General features: G+C 48.5%; 5 protein-coding genes across 5 annotated transcripts; 3 read left to right on the forward strand and 2 right to left on the reverse strand.

The window, feature by feature from the left end:
* Positions 1–51: 51 nt before the first annotated feature.
* Positions 52–2204, forward strand: N7474_003594 (uncharacterized protein; the record flags this gene model as incomplete). Its single annotated transcript, XM_057195009.1, has 2 exons — positions 52–2030; positions 2090–2204. The coding sequence occupies 2 exons, from the start codon at positions 52–54 to the stop codon at positions 2202–2204; spliced, it is 2094 nt and encodes a 697-aa protein (XP_057056364.1).
* Positions 2205–3407: 1203 nt separating this feature from the next.
* On the reverse strand, positions 3408–4085 carry N7474_003595 (uncharacterized protein; the record flags this gene model as incomplete). Its single annotated transcript, XM_057195010.1, has 1 exon — positions 3408–4085. One exon carries the CDS (start codon positions 4083–4085, stop codon positions 3408–3410), a length of 678 nt encoding a protein of 225 aa, XP_057056365.1.
* Positions 4086–4164: 79 nt separating this feature from the next.
* On the reverse strand, positions 4165–5230 carry N7474_003596 (cytochrome P450 monooxygenase; the record flags this gene model as incomplete). Its single annotated transcript, XM_057195011.1, has 3 exons — positions 4165–4913; positions 4980–4985; positions 5041–5230. The coding sequence occupies 3 exons, from the start codon at positions 5228–5230 to the stop codon at positions 4165–4167; spliced, it is 945 nt and encodes a 314-aa protein (XP_057056366.1).
* A 1285-nt stretch (positions 5231–6515) lies between these two features.
* On the forward strand, positions 6516–10484 carry N7474_003597 (cytochrome P450; the record flags this gene model as incomplete). Its single annotated transcript, XM_057195012.1, has 7 exons — positions 6516–6897; positions 6963–7759; positions 7820–8299; positions 8365–8452; positions 8601–8633; positions 8808–9599; positions 9667–10484. The coding sequence occupies 7 exons, from the start codon at positions 6516–6518 to the stop codon at positions 10482–10484; spliced, it is 3390 nt and encodes a 1129-aa protein (XP_057056367.1).
* Positions 10485–12512: 2028 nt separating this feature from the next.
* Positions 12513–16975, forward strand: N7474_003598 (telomere-associated RecQ helicase; the record flags this gene model as incomplete). The annotated part of the gene is made up of 5 exons (XM_057195013.1): positions 12513–13425; positions 13675–14443; positions 14612–15137; positions 15195–16832; positions 16925–16975. 5 exons carry the CDS (start codon positions 12513–12515, stop codon positions 16973–16975), a joined length of 3897 nt encoding a protein of 1298 aa, XP_057056368.1.
* Positions 16976–17463: the final 488 nt, after the last annotated feature.

A 17463-nucleotide genomic window follows, 5' to 3' on the forward strand; every position in this document is an offset into this window, starting at 1 on the left:
CTTCGGTCAGACGCATATCACAAAAACAGACAGAAAAACACTAAACCCGAAATGCGTCTTCCAATCACCAGTGTGGTAAATTCTACTCAACTGCTATCTACAACTCTTACTAGTCCAACCTCAACTGCTCTATCTGCAACTATCACTCGCACAACCTCAACGCCTCTACTTCCACCAGGCTACTATGCCCAAGCTACCGAGTTCACGGTGGGCGCTCCACCAAGTCTCTGCAAATCGAGCTCCTATTCATACGAAACAAAAGTGTCCATCCCTACAGGATGGATCTATCTCAAGCCTGATGCTCGTTCTGGCTGGGGTCCAGAAGGTTCCATTTGGGACGTCTCTGCCGGCCCTGGGGCCAAGTTAGTCGATATGAAAGCCCAATGTGCGGGCAGCTCATGCACAGCCTTTGTCGGTATCGATAACGAGGAAGAAAGTGGTATGATGAAACAGCGAGCGGATGGTAGTTGGTATATGAACGTCACGGCCCACATGGAGACCTCACTTATGGTTTCGGGCCGGCTTGATAGGCTAGATGAAACAGTCGGTCGAATTGTTTCTCAGAAACGCGGGGAAAGTCACGATAACAAGACGACATACCCTCTAGTCGTCTCCGGTGTACCGCCATGCGGTTTGCCGATTGCACAGAACTGCACCCAACAACACTTTTCGGGTACGCCTCAGCAATGGGGTGCCTACCAAATGGACGACTTCCTGAAGTCGTACTTAGCCAAGACCGGCATCAATAATTTTGAATCTCTGAGAGACCGGACCATGCGCGAATTTGGATATGGCTTGTCAGAGTTGGACACAGACTGCGACATAACCGCAGACGACTATAATTGTCCCATAGCGAGTTTTTGCCGATCACACCCTACCACTTATGAAACTCGAGGAACGCTTTTGGACTCGTCAATTGCCCAATTCGCCCAGTTTCTCAACATTGTAATCCAGGGAGTGAAGGGTATCCAAAGCCCGATTGCCATTGCGATTGACGAGATCGCCGGATCCATCCTGGCACCTGCTGAAGCCGAGAACGATGGCAAGATTCTAGGCATTGCAAACGCTTTTATGGGGATCTTAGTCGCCGCCTTTATTTTCCTCGATCTGGTAACGGCCGAGTCAATGGACCTGATTTGGGGTACCCTGCTCGCAGTAGGTATCTGTGCAGAAGTTGGGTTAGGCGGTGCTAGCGATATTCTCGCCCTGAATGACCCTGAAAGCGCAGATTCGGAATTCAAAGGAGCTACGAAATACAACATGGCTGTCGAAAGCGAGATCAGACAACTAGAGTCAGGTTTCGAGGCTCTCTATGACAAGAACATAGGCCAAGACCACATCGCCCAAATTCTCGGCGGGGGCCAGTGGACCGGCTGGCAACTCACAGGAAATTGGAGCAAAACAGGCTTTCAAGACCAAGTCTCCTCATGGTTTGGGCAAGCTATGTTTGCTCAGTACGTCACAAAAGCCCTTAAGTCGCAAGGCGCCTACATTTTGTTCATCGCATATGGCGATGATGTTCCGTACAATGGCAAGACATGGGGATTCGACCAGACGACTTGCAAAGATAACTGGACCACTGACTCCGGTTGGGAGTATTTTGCTACGTGCAACATCACATTCGGTCCGAACGGGACTCCCGGCATGTCTTTGTTCACGCGACCCAGCATTAATGGCTCAGAGTCAAAATCGTGGATGAGCAGCAAACTTGCTTATGGTGACCAAACAATCACTGGATGGGACATCATGGCATCCTCAATTTCGGGTCAGCAGCAATTTGGGTTCAACTACTCATTGATGGACCAAAACTTCACAAAGCTCCTAGAAGAGGGGGGTGTCGAGGGAGCTCAACAGATAACAAACATTTTCACGTCTATCACACCCGACACTGCTGGTCTTTATAGTGTGCCTGTCTGCGTTGTTGACGACTTGGTTTACGTCCCTGGTGTTGCTCAAGTGATGAGTGATATACGGGACGTCCCAGGCACAAAGCAGTTCTTTCAAACTGATAACCCTTGCACATGCGCGGAGTATAGTTACACAGCGCCTAATGGGAAGGGGGGAAGTTCACTGACTTTGTCTCTCAAAGTGTCAAGGACAGCTTTAACGATTGCAGTGTTGAGGGGTTTTTCTGGTCACCAGATGACGCGAATCAAGATGATGAGTCTGCCTATGACGAGGACTATGGGAGTTTCTGGGAATAGTGGCCACCACCATCGGCATCACAGGGGTTATTAGCATGTTTTATTTCTACTCAAATTTTAGCCTTGTCTTTGGCTCTACTGAGTAATTATTCGCTGCCGGACCTGGCTCCCACTTCCCGCTTTCCTAGTAATAAATAAGTAGTGTACTTTGAGTGAAGTCTTGAGGACCCAGCTGGACCCCTTCTCTGCTACCTGAAAGATTACTCGATACTCACTTCTCTGATCGACCCGGTGTCTTTTTCCATTTATTTTTTTCTTGCGACTGAGCTACTAAGATATTATGGTTTGCTCCTAATGGGTGTTTGTTCTGACTCTGATAATGAAAACGATAACACTCTCTCCATGAGATATATAAGAGCGGAATCTAGATCTAAGAATACAAAAATCTGTGGAACAACTCTTTTGTCTCTACTTTGACATAATAAGTCCCTCCATATTACCAGGAGCCGTGCCAAGCCTACCCGCCGGGTCCCATTGCAATGGCGTGCACTAGGTGTAGTACGAGGGACACGTTGCAAATCTAGTAAGGCAAAGCTATATACTAACGAACCTAGTGCTATTTCGTATTATCCTACTTGGTCAATAGCCTCTAGTCCTAATACTAGCCGTAACACTCCTAAACTAGTATCGAAGTTGTAGAAAGGTTTAGTATATTAAACCTATATTTTGTTTATGTGCTTGTCTCATATAGGGCCATTATACTTTCTTGTCCACCTATGATTACAATATACTAGATATTGATAATAGGTTTAGACGTACTTAAGGACAAAGAGGTATAGAAAGAAAGATAGCGAATCGGCCTATTGAAGGTGTTTTAAGGTAATAGGTAATCTTAAATAAGAGTTTTAAAAGCCCTTAGGGAGAGATATCAAGAAATAGCTAATAATTTTGAGTTAGTAGAATGTCTTTACGCTAAAAAGACCTAGGAGATTTCCAAATTATAGTAGGTTATTATAGGAAGAAAGAAAGCCTTAGTCAAGGGTCAGAGACTTGAAAAGGAGCTCTACTAATTATAATAGTAGGTAGAGTATACGAACGCCACTATATAGGATTAGGTCTCCTAGTACGATATTTAGTTAACTTTGTATTAGATACATAGCGAACTAGTATTAGCGACTACTTGATTCTAGAATGTGATTAGAATGGATTGGCAAAGTTGCCTTGTCCATTTAGCAATCGTCCCATGAAAACTCTGTACCTATGCTAAAGCTTTCGGGGAGTTACTTTAAGGATCATATCGTCTCCATTTATGGGCTTGCCTGGGCCTAGACTTGGCATGGCCTCGTTCAGCCTGGGGAAAGCTTTGCCTCGCACGCCCAATACTTCTTGTCCGTGGCCAACTACTTCCAAATCATATCTCCAAAATAACTGTGCAACAAAAGCTAGCACCTGATGCCTTCCCGCAATTCTTCCACTGCATAATGTGGTGCCCCCGCCAAACCCGCGAAATTCGCCCTTCCTGAGCAGTGATTTGTTTCGCAAAAATCGATGGCAATCAAATGCGCGGGCGTCCGATCCCAAAACCTCAGTGTTCATCATCTGAACCCTTTGTGGGATGATCATGATAGTGTCTTTGGGAATATGGCGACCTTCAAGTGTGGTGTCTCGCATGCTTTTGCGGAAACCGCTCCCGGTCCCAGTAAACCGCAGTGTCTCGTTAAATGTCGAGTTCAACACTGGACAGCCGTTCAGGAGAGGATCCTTGGTCATTGCTACTAGAGTCGCCCCGTTCTTCGTGGGCTCACTGTCGATAGCCTGCATCACAGACGCGATCTCTTCCCTGATTTGGCTGCCAACGCCCGGGTTATTCATGATGTGAGCGATCATCCAATATGAGATAGCGATGACATTTGAATTAAGTCTTCCACGGTGGTTCAGCATCTTCAAGGTCTTAGCTCGGAGTTTTGGGAATGCAACTTACCCCCACAGAATTGTGAAAACAATGCCTGCAATATCTCGATCAGATAGCCCGGCTTGTTTGGTAGTCATCGTACAGCTCGCTGACGAAGGGAACAGAGCCCGGCCGATGCTCGGCGGGGGTGGAGTAATATTGAGTCAGTACATCAAGGAGATGGTCTCGGGGCCCAATTGCACGCTTTGCCAGAAAGGATGGCAGTTTATACGAGACCTGCCAGCTATTCCAGTCCCATTCTTTGAGAATCTTTCGGATGTTCGGCTCGAGTTCCTGCAGACGAGGACCAAAAAAGGAATTGATTTGGGCATCAAATAGTACATCACGGACCAAACATTCTAGGGAAACAACCTTTACATCAGCCGTGGAGGCTAGAATGCTCGTCTCGTAGAAATAGCTCCACCGTAACGTGTTGCTAACTCCAGCCAGTGACTCTGACATAAAACGGTGTAACGCATCTGGAGTTTGAAGCTGCTTGTGCAGCATGTGTATTCCAGTATGTGCAGGAGACAACTGCTTGGGGTTTGGAAAGAGCGAGACGTAGCCTTCGGCGGGAGTCCGCCACAGAATCGGCTTGCTTTCAGGTGAGACCCTTGAGACCTCGTCGTACATCAGATCCACGAATGGTTCAAACCCAAAACTGTGTGTGTCCTTCTCAATTGCCGCAATCTGGGCAGCAGTAGTTGCCATGACCATATCCTGTCCGACGATACGGAGAGCACATAATTTGTGGTTAAACTCCTTTTTTGCCCGAGTGAACAGTCTATTAGAATTTCTAAAGAACGGTATAACATGGCCTAATCAGTGGAGGGGTTTGCGGGCTTGGTTAGTGCTCTCCATCGAAGGTAGATCTTGTAACGTACCCATATCTTGCCAAGTCAGCTGTGGTATCTCTAAGGAAAAAATGAGGTATCGGATGCTTACATGGAATCCAGTATGGCAGGTACTCCAATCTGTTGGGGTAGAACCACGGGTAGATCGTGAAAGCCCACAGTCTCCAGAGCAGTAGAACCGTAAGGGGAAGGTAAATGAAACGATAATATCCATTTTCGCCAGCAGCAGCAATGTCCCTCTCGTAGGTGGAGAAGAGGCTCCTCGTCATGTCGACCAACATACTGTCACTTTGTTTGGGGAGACGTATTGGATTTGCAAAATCGGTGGTGGCAGATTATGGGACAAGGGGAAAGATATCTGTTTCTGCAGGAAAGGATTGGTATAGAGCTATCCCGTGCTTGATTTTCATACCCCCCGCTATCGTGATTAGATGACTTCTCATGAAACGGAAACTCAATAAATTTTTCCGTCGCACCCACCCCCATACCTATCGTCACCCGAGATGTTTTAAAGCCCGTCAAAAAAAGGGGCGGAAGATATGTATCCTGGCGCAGTTGCATATTAGGGTTAATGTAGACGTCTCATCAAGCTAGGATTTGACGTCATCAAGCGTACTTGGGTAGGATTTGTGCTAGCCGGAGTCAAAGCGCTCTTTGTTGTTTGTCGGTTCGAGCCCAACCCAGATTTTGAGTGACCCACATATCTTCGATCTGCATGTTTTGTCTGGAGTCAAAAATACGCTTGTCCGCAACATAACAGTCCAGTACCATGCCGCTACTAGCACTACTGTATTGCCCACTAACATTACAAGATCCCTAACCGGTTTCCCGATTCGTGCGTTTCTAGGCATACGCATACCCAACTATATCTGCATTCCGCCGCTAGCCTGCATCCATCAGCCCCGCCGCCAACCTATGTATCAAATAGGGTGATATGGTGTACCGGGACAGAAAAAGGCGCCGATCACCGCATCCATGCTTGTCCAACACGCCGTTGAACCTTGTCAGTTCCAATCACTCAGGGCCGAAGTGTCGCTGAATGAGAGCCTACTGCTCCCAGCAGTACTGTAGCATCCAATTCACCTCTGTACATTATTGAACCTTTGCAGGATTTGTAGGATTGCTAAATTAATAGTGCCTTGCCCTATTTTGCACTGGCGTAACAGTACCAAAATCCCCGCGGGGTTGGAAAATCACGTCTTACCACTGTATCTCAGGTCTCACAAAGAGATCGTGAGTGGGGTATGCCATGGCATTGGCTGGGATAACGAGCAGCTATGTTCATATCAGATAATATGAAGAGGCGATCTTGGCGGATCAATGCTTTGTGGCTGTAACTGTTATTCCATACCGCTGGGGTTCGTGACTTCATGTGGGGCCCAAGGCGGTATTGGAGGGGATTGGGGCGTAAGACGAGATATCTCCCTTGTCATGGGCCTGAACTATTTACACCGGGCATTCATTTAATAGCTGCGCGCTTCCTGGCTACAGACCTCTCCCTTCCACAACCATTTGACCTCACAGTCGTAAATCCGATTCTACGGCGAACGTCCATCCCACATTGTCATGTTCCTGCAAATTCTGGGCTTCCTGGCCCTCGCCTACCTGGTCTGGAGCTTGGTGGCCATGGAGCTCAATTATCGTCGCGCGTCCTCTATGGGGATTCCATTAGTGCGTCTGCTTATCGATCCGCAAAATATTGTTTGGATGATCATTGAGCCTCATCTTTGGCCGGTGCTCGACCATCTGCCTATTGACTGGGGCACCTTTGGACGTTATTCTCGTCGCGGATGGTACTTTTCCGATAGGGGGGCATCTCATCGACGCTACGGCCCTATGTGGGCTATTGTAACGCCTATTGACGTCTACATAAATATCGCCGATTCTGAAGCTATTCAAGACATATTTCAGCGTCGGACGGATTTCATCCGCCCAAGTAAAATGTATAGTAGGTTCGGTCACTAGGGCATTCATCTATACGATCAGGCGGCTAACTTGTGTGCTTTGTGGTAGAGGTGCTTGAGGTCTACGGGCCCTGTATCTCTACAGCTAGCTTGACGGACTGGCCCCGTCACCGGAAAGTACTAGCCACTCCCTTTAACGAAAATATCATGTCCTTTGTATGGGATGAAAGTCTCGAGCAAAGTAGCCAGATGGTCGGCGTCTGGGCTGCCCCAGATACCAAACAGATCGTTAGCGTTGCGAAAGATACTCGCACACTCTCGCTGAACGTTCTTGCTGCCACGGGATTTTGCAAGTCATATCAGTTCCGTAGCGCCAATGACCATCAAGAGGAGAACAGCCAAGAGACAGCAAGCTACCGTGACGCACTGCAGACTGTGCTCGACAATTGTATTTTATTGATGATCGCGCCACGGAAACTGCTCTCTCTCCCGTTTGCCCCTAAGTCCTGGCATGTTCTTGCAAAAGCTGCCGATGATTTCAAGCAGGACATGGTCCGTATGCTAAACAATGAGACTAAGGCATTAAACGAGGGAAAGACTGGCTCTGGCGGTCTCATGACGTCTTTTGTACACGCTATGGATCTTAAACAGAAGGAAGACATGATGGAATCAACAAACAAATTGTCGCGAAAAGGGCTTACCGTCAACGAGATCTTTGGGAATATTTTCGTCATCAACTTTGCTGGTCACGACACCACTGCCAATACCTTAAGTTTTGCTATGCTTCTTTTGGCGGCACATCCAGAGGTTCAGGACTGGGTGGCTGAAGAATTACAGTCAGTTGTCGTCACAAAAGGCCATTATGCCGAGCTCTTCCCCAGATTAACCCGCTGCAAAGCTGTTATGGTACGTCAAACCCCATCTTTCCTTCATCCCTTTAGTTCTGAACTTTGTAGCTTGTTGTAGCTTGAAACTCTCCGTCACTTCCCACCTATACCGTCTCTACCTAAGTGGACTAGTGACCAGCCTCAAGCTCTAAAGGTAGGTGATAAAACCGTGATAATTCCTCCAAGCGTAGGGATCAACCCAAGCATCCTCACTATGCACATTCATCCTCAACATTGGGAAGACCCGCTAGCCTGGAAGCCCTCGCGGTGGGTGACAATATCCGAAGAGGCAGACGCAGCGACTACGATCGAAAACGAGAGAATTATCACTCCGCCCCGTTGTACGTACTTCCCGTGGTCGGAAGGCCCACAGAATTGTCTGGGCAAAAAGTTCTCGCAGGTGGAGTTTGTCGCGGTGATGGCGAGTCTTTTACGTGGTCACCGGATTCGTGCTATCCAAAACGCCGGGGAAACGCCTGAACAGACGCGTGAGAGGATCTTAGCCACCACGACGAATGTGGATCTGCAGCTGCTTCTTCGGATGAAAGATGCAGATCAGGTGCGCTTGATGTGCACGCGGATCTAGAGGGAAGAGCCAACTTTGGAGGTAGACTCAGAGCGAAGTCCGGCCGTAGTGGTCGGGAAACCCGAACAAAAAACGTCGGTGCGGGAGGGGCGGGCCCCGGACGTTCTGCCGGAATCGCCTGGGGCGGTAGGCGGTCGGCGGAATCGGTCGGTCATTGGCCCCGACCACTTCCTAGGTGGGGCGTCTCGCAGAAACGGTCGGCCATTAGTCCTTGGGGCTTAGGGGCCCCACTAGGCGTGGGCCGCTCCCGCTAGCCCCCTACGACGATGTATAGACTCTATCCTCGACGAGCTCCGTCCGTCGTCGCGTATGGCGCTCTGAGCGAGGGGAGAAGACTTCCCCCCCAACCTCCCCCCTAGATTAGAACCCCAGTTGGACGGACGCATAGGCTTAGACGCACCCGACGCCTCGCTCCAACTGGGGTTCTAATACTCATGCACTCTGCACTCAACGCCCACGTCCAACCGGGGTTCTAATCTAGAGGGGAAAAGGGAGGGGGGAGGATGCCCGATCAGCCACACGCTGCGCCACGCGCCAGAGTTGACCCCTGAGTCCTTCAGCGGATTCCGATGTCACGACGATAGCGGGAGCTCCTCGACGACGACGATGGCTAGACCACCGCCATCTCGTGCTCTCTTCGAGTACGAAGCGAGTCACAACGCTATCGTCTGCGGCCCCTGTCGCATTGGGATCCCGGCCCGTCTGAAGGAGCGCCACCTCTATGAAACACATGGGATCCTCAACTCCGCCGAATGCCAGCGACACCTAGCAGCCATCCCGGACGGGACCGCCCCGCTCTACGACCACTCCGACTTTACACCCCTCCCAGACGGTTCCCAACCGTTGCCGTCGCTCGCGATCCACGATCTCTGGATATGCGACACGTGCGGATTCCGGTCCAAAAGTGACCGACTGGTCAAGAACCACAGCCGAGGGAATCACGACCACGATCCATCCCAAGCGCAGAAGCTAGGAATCCGTCGGGTCCAGGGCCAGCGTTGGCTTGCGCATTCCAAATTCTCTCGCTGGTGGACGACGTCTCCGCCCCGGCCCCAGCCCCAGGAAGTCCTAGCAATCCGGCCGTTGTCAACACCAGAGCAACCACCCCAGGAGCAACGGCCTGCTCCGGATGTACCGCGTCCCCTAACGATCGAACCCACCGATTCACCAGCGCCTCCTTATGACGGCGAGTTCGATCTCGGTGGGGACGACGATATCATCATCGATCTCCCCGGACCCGTAAGCGATGATGACCCACCCATCGTAAGTCCAGGTAAGTAGCGGACGGCCCATACCGAGTATTTAGCCATCCGAGCTCACCATACCCCTATGCACATCAGACCACGACCAGCCATCGAGCCCAGGCCCTCTAGTATCGGATGGTGTTCCAAACTCGCCTTCCGCCCCTTCGCCTACATCCGACGCTACGCGTCAGTACGCCGCCGCCCGTCCACCGCCAGTATGGATTACCGAGACCCTCAACGACGAGAACGGGATCCGCCACTCCCAGAGACACGACCCCGACCGTGCGCCAGATATCGCCGCTGAGTTAGGCCTATTCGTCCTCAGTGAGCGACATAAGCGAGATGATATGACTCCGTGGCTCAGCCACACGGGTTGGCTACTATTCTTCGACGGGCGTCGGCTCCCCGCGATGGCTGCACTAGCCGGAGAGCCAGGGAGGCCACAGCTATTCGGACAGCTGATCCCGTTCTGGGGTGGCGTGAACACCAACCTCTCCGACACTCAGAGGATGCATAACCAAGCGCTCAGGCACATCGTCGCATCATTCGACCGAACGATAGACCGGGCGCTTCACACCCTAGAGACTACGCGACCCCCGATCCGTGCCATCATGCGGAACGGCCGAGGAGGTACGCCACGGATAGACCGGCGGCTCGATCGCCTTGAGAACGGTACCGAGGAAAAGTATATACGGCTCTGGCGTCGGTTCCTCTGCTATATCTTCCGCGCTGCTCCACTGCCTCGGGATGAGCATGAGGAAGTGCTCGGTCTCCACCTAGATGACGAACAGTGGGGTGGGGTACAGCTGATATGGCGCCTCCTGACCCATGCCCTAGGGCAGGGATCCTATATCACCCCCGTGAACTTCCCCCTAAATTATATTCCATACCGGCCCCAGCTTGGGGCCGAGTAATGAAGAGATAAGGATTTGGCCCTGATAAGGCTGGGGCCGAGGTCATTATTCGGCCCCAGCTATAATGATCCTAATTTTGGAGTAATCGCCTTCAAAATTTTAGGAATTCTAATTCAGACGATTGAAATATTGATGTTTAAATTTCAGCGCTATCCGACTAGATTTGGGGGGGTAGGAATTAATTGAAATTTGACCCTAATTCTGACTGATGGGGTGCGCCAAGCCCATACAGCGGGTGCGTATGGTCAACGCCTTACGTCTCCTAACTATGAGAAATAAATTACGAGCGTATCTTATTACCACAATGTAGGGCGGACGACGTATTCGTGCTCTATCTACTAAATCATCTTCACAAAACGCTTGATATAGACTTCTGCATAGGTGCGTAGCTAAAATTTGGAATATTTAGATTCCGTAAAATTGTACATAGTGCTCCTAACTAAGCTGGTTCGAATGAGAGTAAAAGTATTGCGATCAGACCATCCGTTGTAAAGTTATTCACGTTTGAAGTTTTGTTTTGCGAATAGCTCCATCGGTGACGGTCGGAATCAGCTCTCATTCAAATAGGGTTTTAATAGGCCCGTACAAAAGCCGTACACAAAGTTTTAGCGAAAACGGAGTTTATTAAAAAAATTTTGGTTCATGGTTAGACGACGAATATATATCACACACCACTTGGTTCTATACACTATATATCATATAAGTAGTAACAATCAAAAATTTATATGGAAATTTTGATGATTTTGGACCTCCCTACTAGGTGTATCACTATCATCGTGACATCATTTATGATTATTAGCTTACCAGAGACGAATTTGGGCTAGTAAACGTGCTAGGCAGAATTTCGTCTGAAAATCTTAGGCGGCCACTTTTGATCGTCGAATCTAAAAACAGTCAGGCTTCTGTAGCCTACTTCTGATAGCCTAATCTAATGACGGTCAGGCCTCTGTAGGCTAGTTCTGTAGGCTTCTACAAGCTAATTCTAGTAGTCTGATTTCATGACGGCTAGGCCTATAGATACTATTTGTGATAGCCTAATTTGCTGACGGTCAAGGCTTATGGATGCCTTTTTGGATAGCCTAATTTGATGACGCTTAGGCTTCCGCCAGCAATTTTGGATAGCCTAATTTCATGACGGCTAGGCCTATAGATACTATTTTGGATAGCCTAATCTAACGACGGCCAGGCTTATGAATACCGTTTTGATTTCATGACGGCCAGGCTTTCGCTAGCTAATGTAGATCATTCCAAAAGTAGACTAGTTAGTCACATGACAAACATTTCCAGCCCCCTCATCAAAATCATTAATCTTTATTTTGACTTCTACCTAACAATCACACAACTACCTAGCACGATTCCAAGCTTACTTTGTACCACCATACAATATGGATTATTAGGAAATCGCTCAATTTTTCTATTATTACCCGCTTATTAAGCTATTGCTTTGCTCTGTATGCAAAATCTGCCTTATACCAACGACTGCCCTCTCCCACCTATCCCAGCATCTTTCTAAGGAGGACATTGAAAATCATAGTTTTTTGCAAATTTTTGGCAATCTATCTATTGCAACCATCCAAGAATGCTATCAGCGAATTCAGGTAGGCCATATTAGTCTATTTATAGATTTATGACTAATATCTATAGGCCTACCAACCTATTGATCCCCTTCCTGGGCTTCCTATGCGCCAAGCCGGATTTCGCTGCCTAACTAGTAGTTGCCCTACCGTACGCGCTAGTAAGGCCAAAATCCAGCGCCACATTCGCGAGGAGCATGGTATTTTTAGTCCAGATGAGCGTCAGGGTAATTTCAAACCCTGTTTTTACCAAGCGCTAAGAGGTAGCTCGTACCTCTTTGAAACCTATGGCCCACGACCTCTCTCCCCCCTACCTACCCAGCCTAGTGCTAGCGAGGGCATTACGTCATTTATGGCTAATCTATGTCATCAATACGATGCCATCGAAGCGCACAAACGCGATACAGCCAAAATCAGCTTATTCAGCACTCGCGATGAGCTATCTAGCTTCCATATGCAATCGCGCTACCCAGACATCCTCCAAGGGCGGAAATTTGTACGCCTACAGGGACTATTTGAGCTAGAGCTTAGTCATGCTCAAATTCTTATGCCAGCGCTTCGCGATTTCATTGGGCTTGCCCTTGATTGGCTACTCCTAGTTGGGCAGCATCAAATCCATGACGAGAGCCGTGTCACATGCCAGATTTTAGACTCGTTTAGTCATGATCATCGCGTGATTCGTCCAATCAGGCCCCTCCAAGAGCTCCCTACCCTTAAAAAATACAGTCGGGTGTTTAGGGCATTTGTCATCTTCGCATTGATGAGCCTACCATACCAGGATGGGACGAAACGATCTAGGCATCGACATGACCTCTATGATCCCACTCCTTATCACGAGAGCCTATCTAGGCTTCAGGCCTTCCTCCAAACAGTGACTACAAAGGCAGCTAGTCATCATGACGTACCTAGCCAGGATAGGCCTGATTGGGACGATGGGCTAGTCGTTGATGAAGACGATGAGTTTATGCATACAGCTGAATGGGAGAGCGACTATGATTCTGACGAATCAGCCGAATCAGTGGAATCTGATCAATCAACTACATTAGAGGATTCTAGTGATTCTACTAATTCTAGTGGTTCTACCAACGATAGGCGCCAGGGCCAGGGCCAGGGTCAGCGTCGCATATACGGACGGCCAGATGTCCACTACAGCGCCAAAAACCCTCATACATTGATCAACACATCGAGATTTGACCTAGAGACTATCAAGCATGGTGCGAAGGCTCTCCTCGACGTCATGATGACATCGATCAAGGTTAAATGCCCTACCAATCGGAAAACGCTACTCTATTCGTTCCTTGCATGCTATGCCATTGATTACAAAGCGCAAGCGCTTAAGCCTATCAACGTCATTAGCCAGGTTTATAGTGCAATTGTGAAAGGCAAGTTCTCTGATTTTTTTTCATTTTTACCCCCTTTTTCCTCCCTTAACGTTTAAGGACTGATCGTTATATGCCTCATACATTATCTATGAGGCATTAAACATCTACTCCTTAATGGTTAAGGGATCTTTAAGGCTATGAAGATAGATTTCCACACTTCCTCCTACATTAAAATTTTGGCTTCTTTTGCCATTTTCGCTCTATTTGCTCCTTACTAAACTAACTATCTACTAGGCTTCCAATTCATCACCCTGATTGATCAGCGATGGAAATATCTAGACCTGCTTGAAGAGAGCCCGTCTAACGCTATATACCCCCCATTCTCTGAAATGCTTGATGATTTTATGCATAAGTGGTTTCATAATCAATGCAATACCCCGCTTGGTGAAATCCTTAGCCTACGATCCCTAGCATTGACGTTGAACCAACTAGGGACGAACCTAGGCCATGAGGTCCAGGATCTGTCTACATACGATGATTCTGGCCATCCTACGCATGCAGAGTTTGCTTTCAAATCGACTACCCTTAGTCAGCCAACACTAGGGCAGTTCCTCCAGCGCATGATCATTGATATCGCGCAAACGTTAGCGAATGACCTCACTCTCTCCTATCACCTCTTTAGGGAGCTCTCTAGTGAGATTACCCTAGAACAGTATAGTTCTAGGGAGGATTTCACTAATACTGCGCATGGGTTCTGGTTTGGAGAGCGCCCTAGCGCCTACTCCATTAATGAAAATCCTTTGATCAATTTCATCAAACTACGCCAGCTGCCTACCTGGTTCATTCAGTCAGGTGACCATATCGCTATCAACCGTGCACAGGCAGGCAAATACCTTGAGAGCATTGACAAATTCCTCCAACGATTGCTGGTCGTCATCCATATGACTAGTGGTGCACCAGCTCGAGGCACAGAAATTCTCCAGCTCCAGTTCATTAATACGCCTAATGCGAAGCGCACACTGTTCCTAGACCCACAGACCCATCTATTTCAGATTCGATTACGGTATGTATTTTCCCTTTGCTCGCTAGCCTACCTAGTGCTCGCTGGCCTACCTAGTGCTCGCTCGCCTACCTAGTGCTCGCTGGCCTACCTAGTGCTCGCTCGCCTACCTAGTGCTCGCTAGCCTACCTACTACCTCCCTAGTTGATCCAGTGGCTAATCATAATATAGGTATTCCAAAACGTTCTCAACGACTAATATAGAGAAGGAAGCTGTTCGTACACTACCAGCTAGTGTATCATACATCTTACTCTTCTATTTAGTCGTCATTGAACCATTCCGGGATTTCCTAAATCGGTCCCTTCGGCGCCTATCTCGGCGAGCGATGCTGACTAGTCTACAAGACGGTCTAATGACGTCACGCCAGCTCACCTCCCGTCTACGCTATGAGTCAGAGGTTTTGATCCAACAAAGCCTAGGCCTAGCCGCATGGCGTCATCTATCGCAGGGCTTTATTAGGTATTCTCTCAAAGAGGAAATCCTTGATAGCCCTGAAATTTTCAATACAGACGATAGCACTATAGAGGCACTCGCAGCGAAGCAGATGCACCACTCGCCTAATACAGGCCTACAGGTCTATGCGCGCCACATCGCCCAATTCCCTAAATTGAGAGGGAACCAACAGACTATGTTTGTTGAATTTAGTCAGCGCTGGCATACGTTCCTAGGCCTAGGCAAGGATTTCGATGCGTTCTCTGTAATTAGGCTCCCTAATATCCCCCCCCCCAAGTCAGATTACTAACTATGACGATAGGGAACCTACCCAACGATCACTCTGCCTACTAGGCTAGGCCCTATCAAACCTAGTCCACAGGTCATTGGGCCCACGCCTACTACAAGAGCTGTCCGATTTTCCTTCGCTAGCGCTAGGGCGCCTACTAGTCAACTATCTATTGGGCAGCTCACTAGTTACCTAGCGCTAGGGAGCCAGGATTTGACTACTCAGGGACAGCAGAGCCAGGTCTATTCCGCCCAGGATCTAGACCAAGCGCAGCTCATTCGCTCATTTTCTAGGCATAGACTACCTAGCGAGCCACCTAGAGCTAGCGATCTACTGCTTCAGATCCTTCAGGAATTCCTAGGCGATGCTACCGCCGATTTCAAGACGCCTGGCCAGCGGCAGGCTCTCTATGCCATGCTGACCAATCAACATCGTCAGTTAGCGCTAGTCCTTCCAACAGGCGGTGGGAAATCAACACTCTTCCTACTAGCTGCCAGCCTCGCTACAAGTAGGACTACTATTTTGGTTGTTCCTCTTGTTTCTCTACGTCAAGATTTTATACAGAAGGCAATCAAGCTAGGGCTCCCCTTTGAGATTTGGGATGATCTAAGCATGGTTGACAGAGCGTCGCTAATCAAGACATTACGCTATAGCCAGGATCAGGGCCAGAATCTAGGCCAGCGTCAGATTTCTACTTTCCCTAGATTGGTCATTACATCTGTCGAAGCTGCCACTAGTCAGGATTTCTATGATTCCTTTAGTCAGGTACCCTACCAGATTGATCGGATTATCATTGATGAAGCCCATCTCATTCACCTAGCTACTAGCTATCGGATGGTGATGCACCAGCTAAAACACCTACCTAGCCTAGGGGTCCCTCTAGTGCTAGCATCGGCTACAGTGACACTGTCTACCCTAGCGGGTATTGAGCAGAACCTTCTGATCCAACGAACGCACGTCATCCGGGAGCCTATACGGAATCCTAGGATCTACTATGGCGTAGAGAGGATTACACCGTCATGTGACAATCATTACGCCTATACCATGGATTACATACGGACCCGTCAGCAGTCCTTTCCACTACAGCGGGTAATTGTGTATTGTATGACGAAGGCTGACGTCCAGGCATTTAGATCCCAATTTCGGAAGCAGGTTTCGATCTACACTAGTGATCTAGACGAGTCTTTACGGACGAAAGAGCTCGACGACTTCACTAGTGGTAGGAAATCTATCCTAGTTGGGACTAGTGCCATTGGTGCAGGCTATGACTTTGTGGATATCTCATTAGTCATCTTCCTATATGGCGCTTGGTCATTTAATGATTTCATTCAGGGCTCTGGGCGCATGGCACGAAGCCCTAGCTCGTCAGGTGATTGTATAACCCTAGTCCGGCCTACAGGGTTCAATCCATCAATCAACCATGCCTACCTTCGTACGGATACCATTGACGTACAGGCTATGAAAGATTTCATTAATACCAATGGCTGCCGTCGTCAGATCATCAACCAGGTCTATGATAATGTCATGATGACGTGTCAGCCTAGTGACGTCCAATGCGACTACTGCCGTCAGGCGCGATTTGATGGCCAAGCGCGGTCTAGTATGGTGTGGAGCACAATCAAGAGCAATGAGTCGCTCCTACGGGAAGGACTTAGTCATCTATCTAATAGGGTATGTCTGATATGCTTTATTGAGGGAGAAGGTAAGTGATCCTAGCACCCTAGCCTAGCCTAGTCTAGCTACTCATCCTAATTTGGCCCTAGAACGCCAAGAACAGACGGGCTTTAGGGAACATTCTACCCCTGAATGCCTAGATTGGGACTATTACGTCAGAAAGTTCCCTAGGAACGGGCTCAAATTCTATAAAGAGAGCTGTTGCTATGGCTGTCTACAACCCGCTAGGATGTGTCAGACGCACCTACATTCGGAAGGGCCTTGCCTAGGGGCAGGGATCATACCAGCCTTCCTAGCGATCCTCTACCAAAAACGCGAGTTCTTCCGAAAGGGTGTTCTAAAGTCTCAATTTCGGGACTATGGGCTAGATGGCGATACCGGTATTATACCGTTTTGTCAGAAGCTCCTACGTTGGGATTGGATGCTGATTGAGACGCCTGTGATTCTTGGAACATTTCTATTCCATGAGTACATTGCGTGTTATTGGCATGAGATGAGGGTTTAATGTATAGGGTTAGGGAGTTTAATCAGTAGTTGAATTGAATTGTTGGATTTCTAGAACTAATTGACTAACTAGTTGTGAACTAGCTTAGGAGCCTAGTAGTCTAGTATTAATTATAGGCCGTCA

The sequence above is a fragment of the Penicillium riverlandense genome (genome assembly GCF_028828495.1).
Source record: "Penicillium riverlandense strain IBT 135883 chromosome Unknown utg000002l_segment0_segment0, whole genome shotgun sequence".
NCBI lineage: Eukaryota > Fungi > Ascomycota > Eurotiomycetes > Eurotiales > Aspergillaceae > Penicillium > Penicillium riverlandense.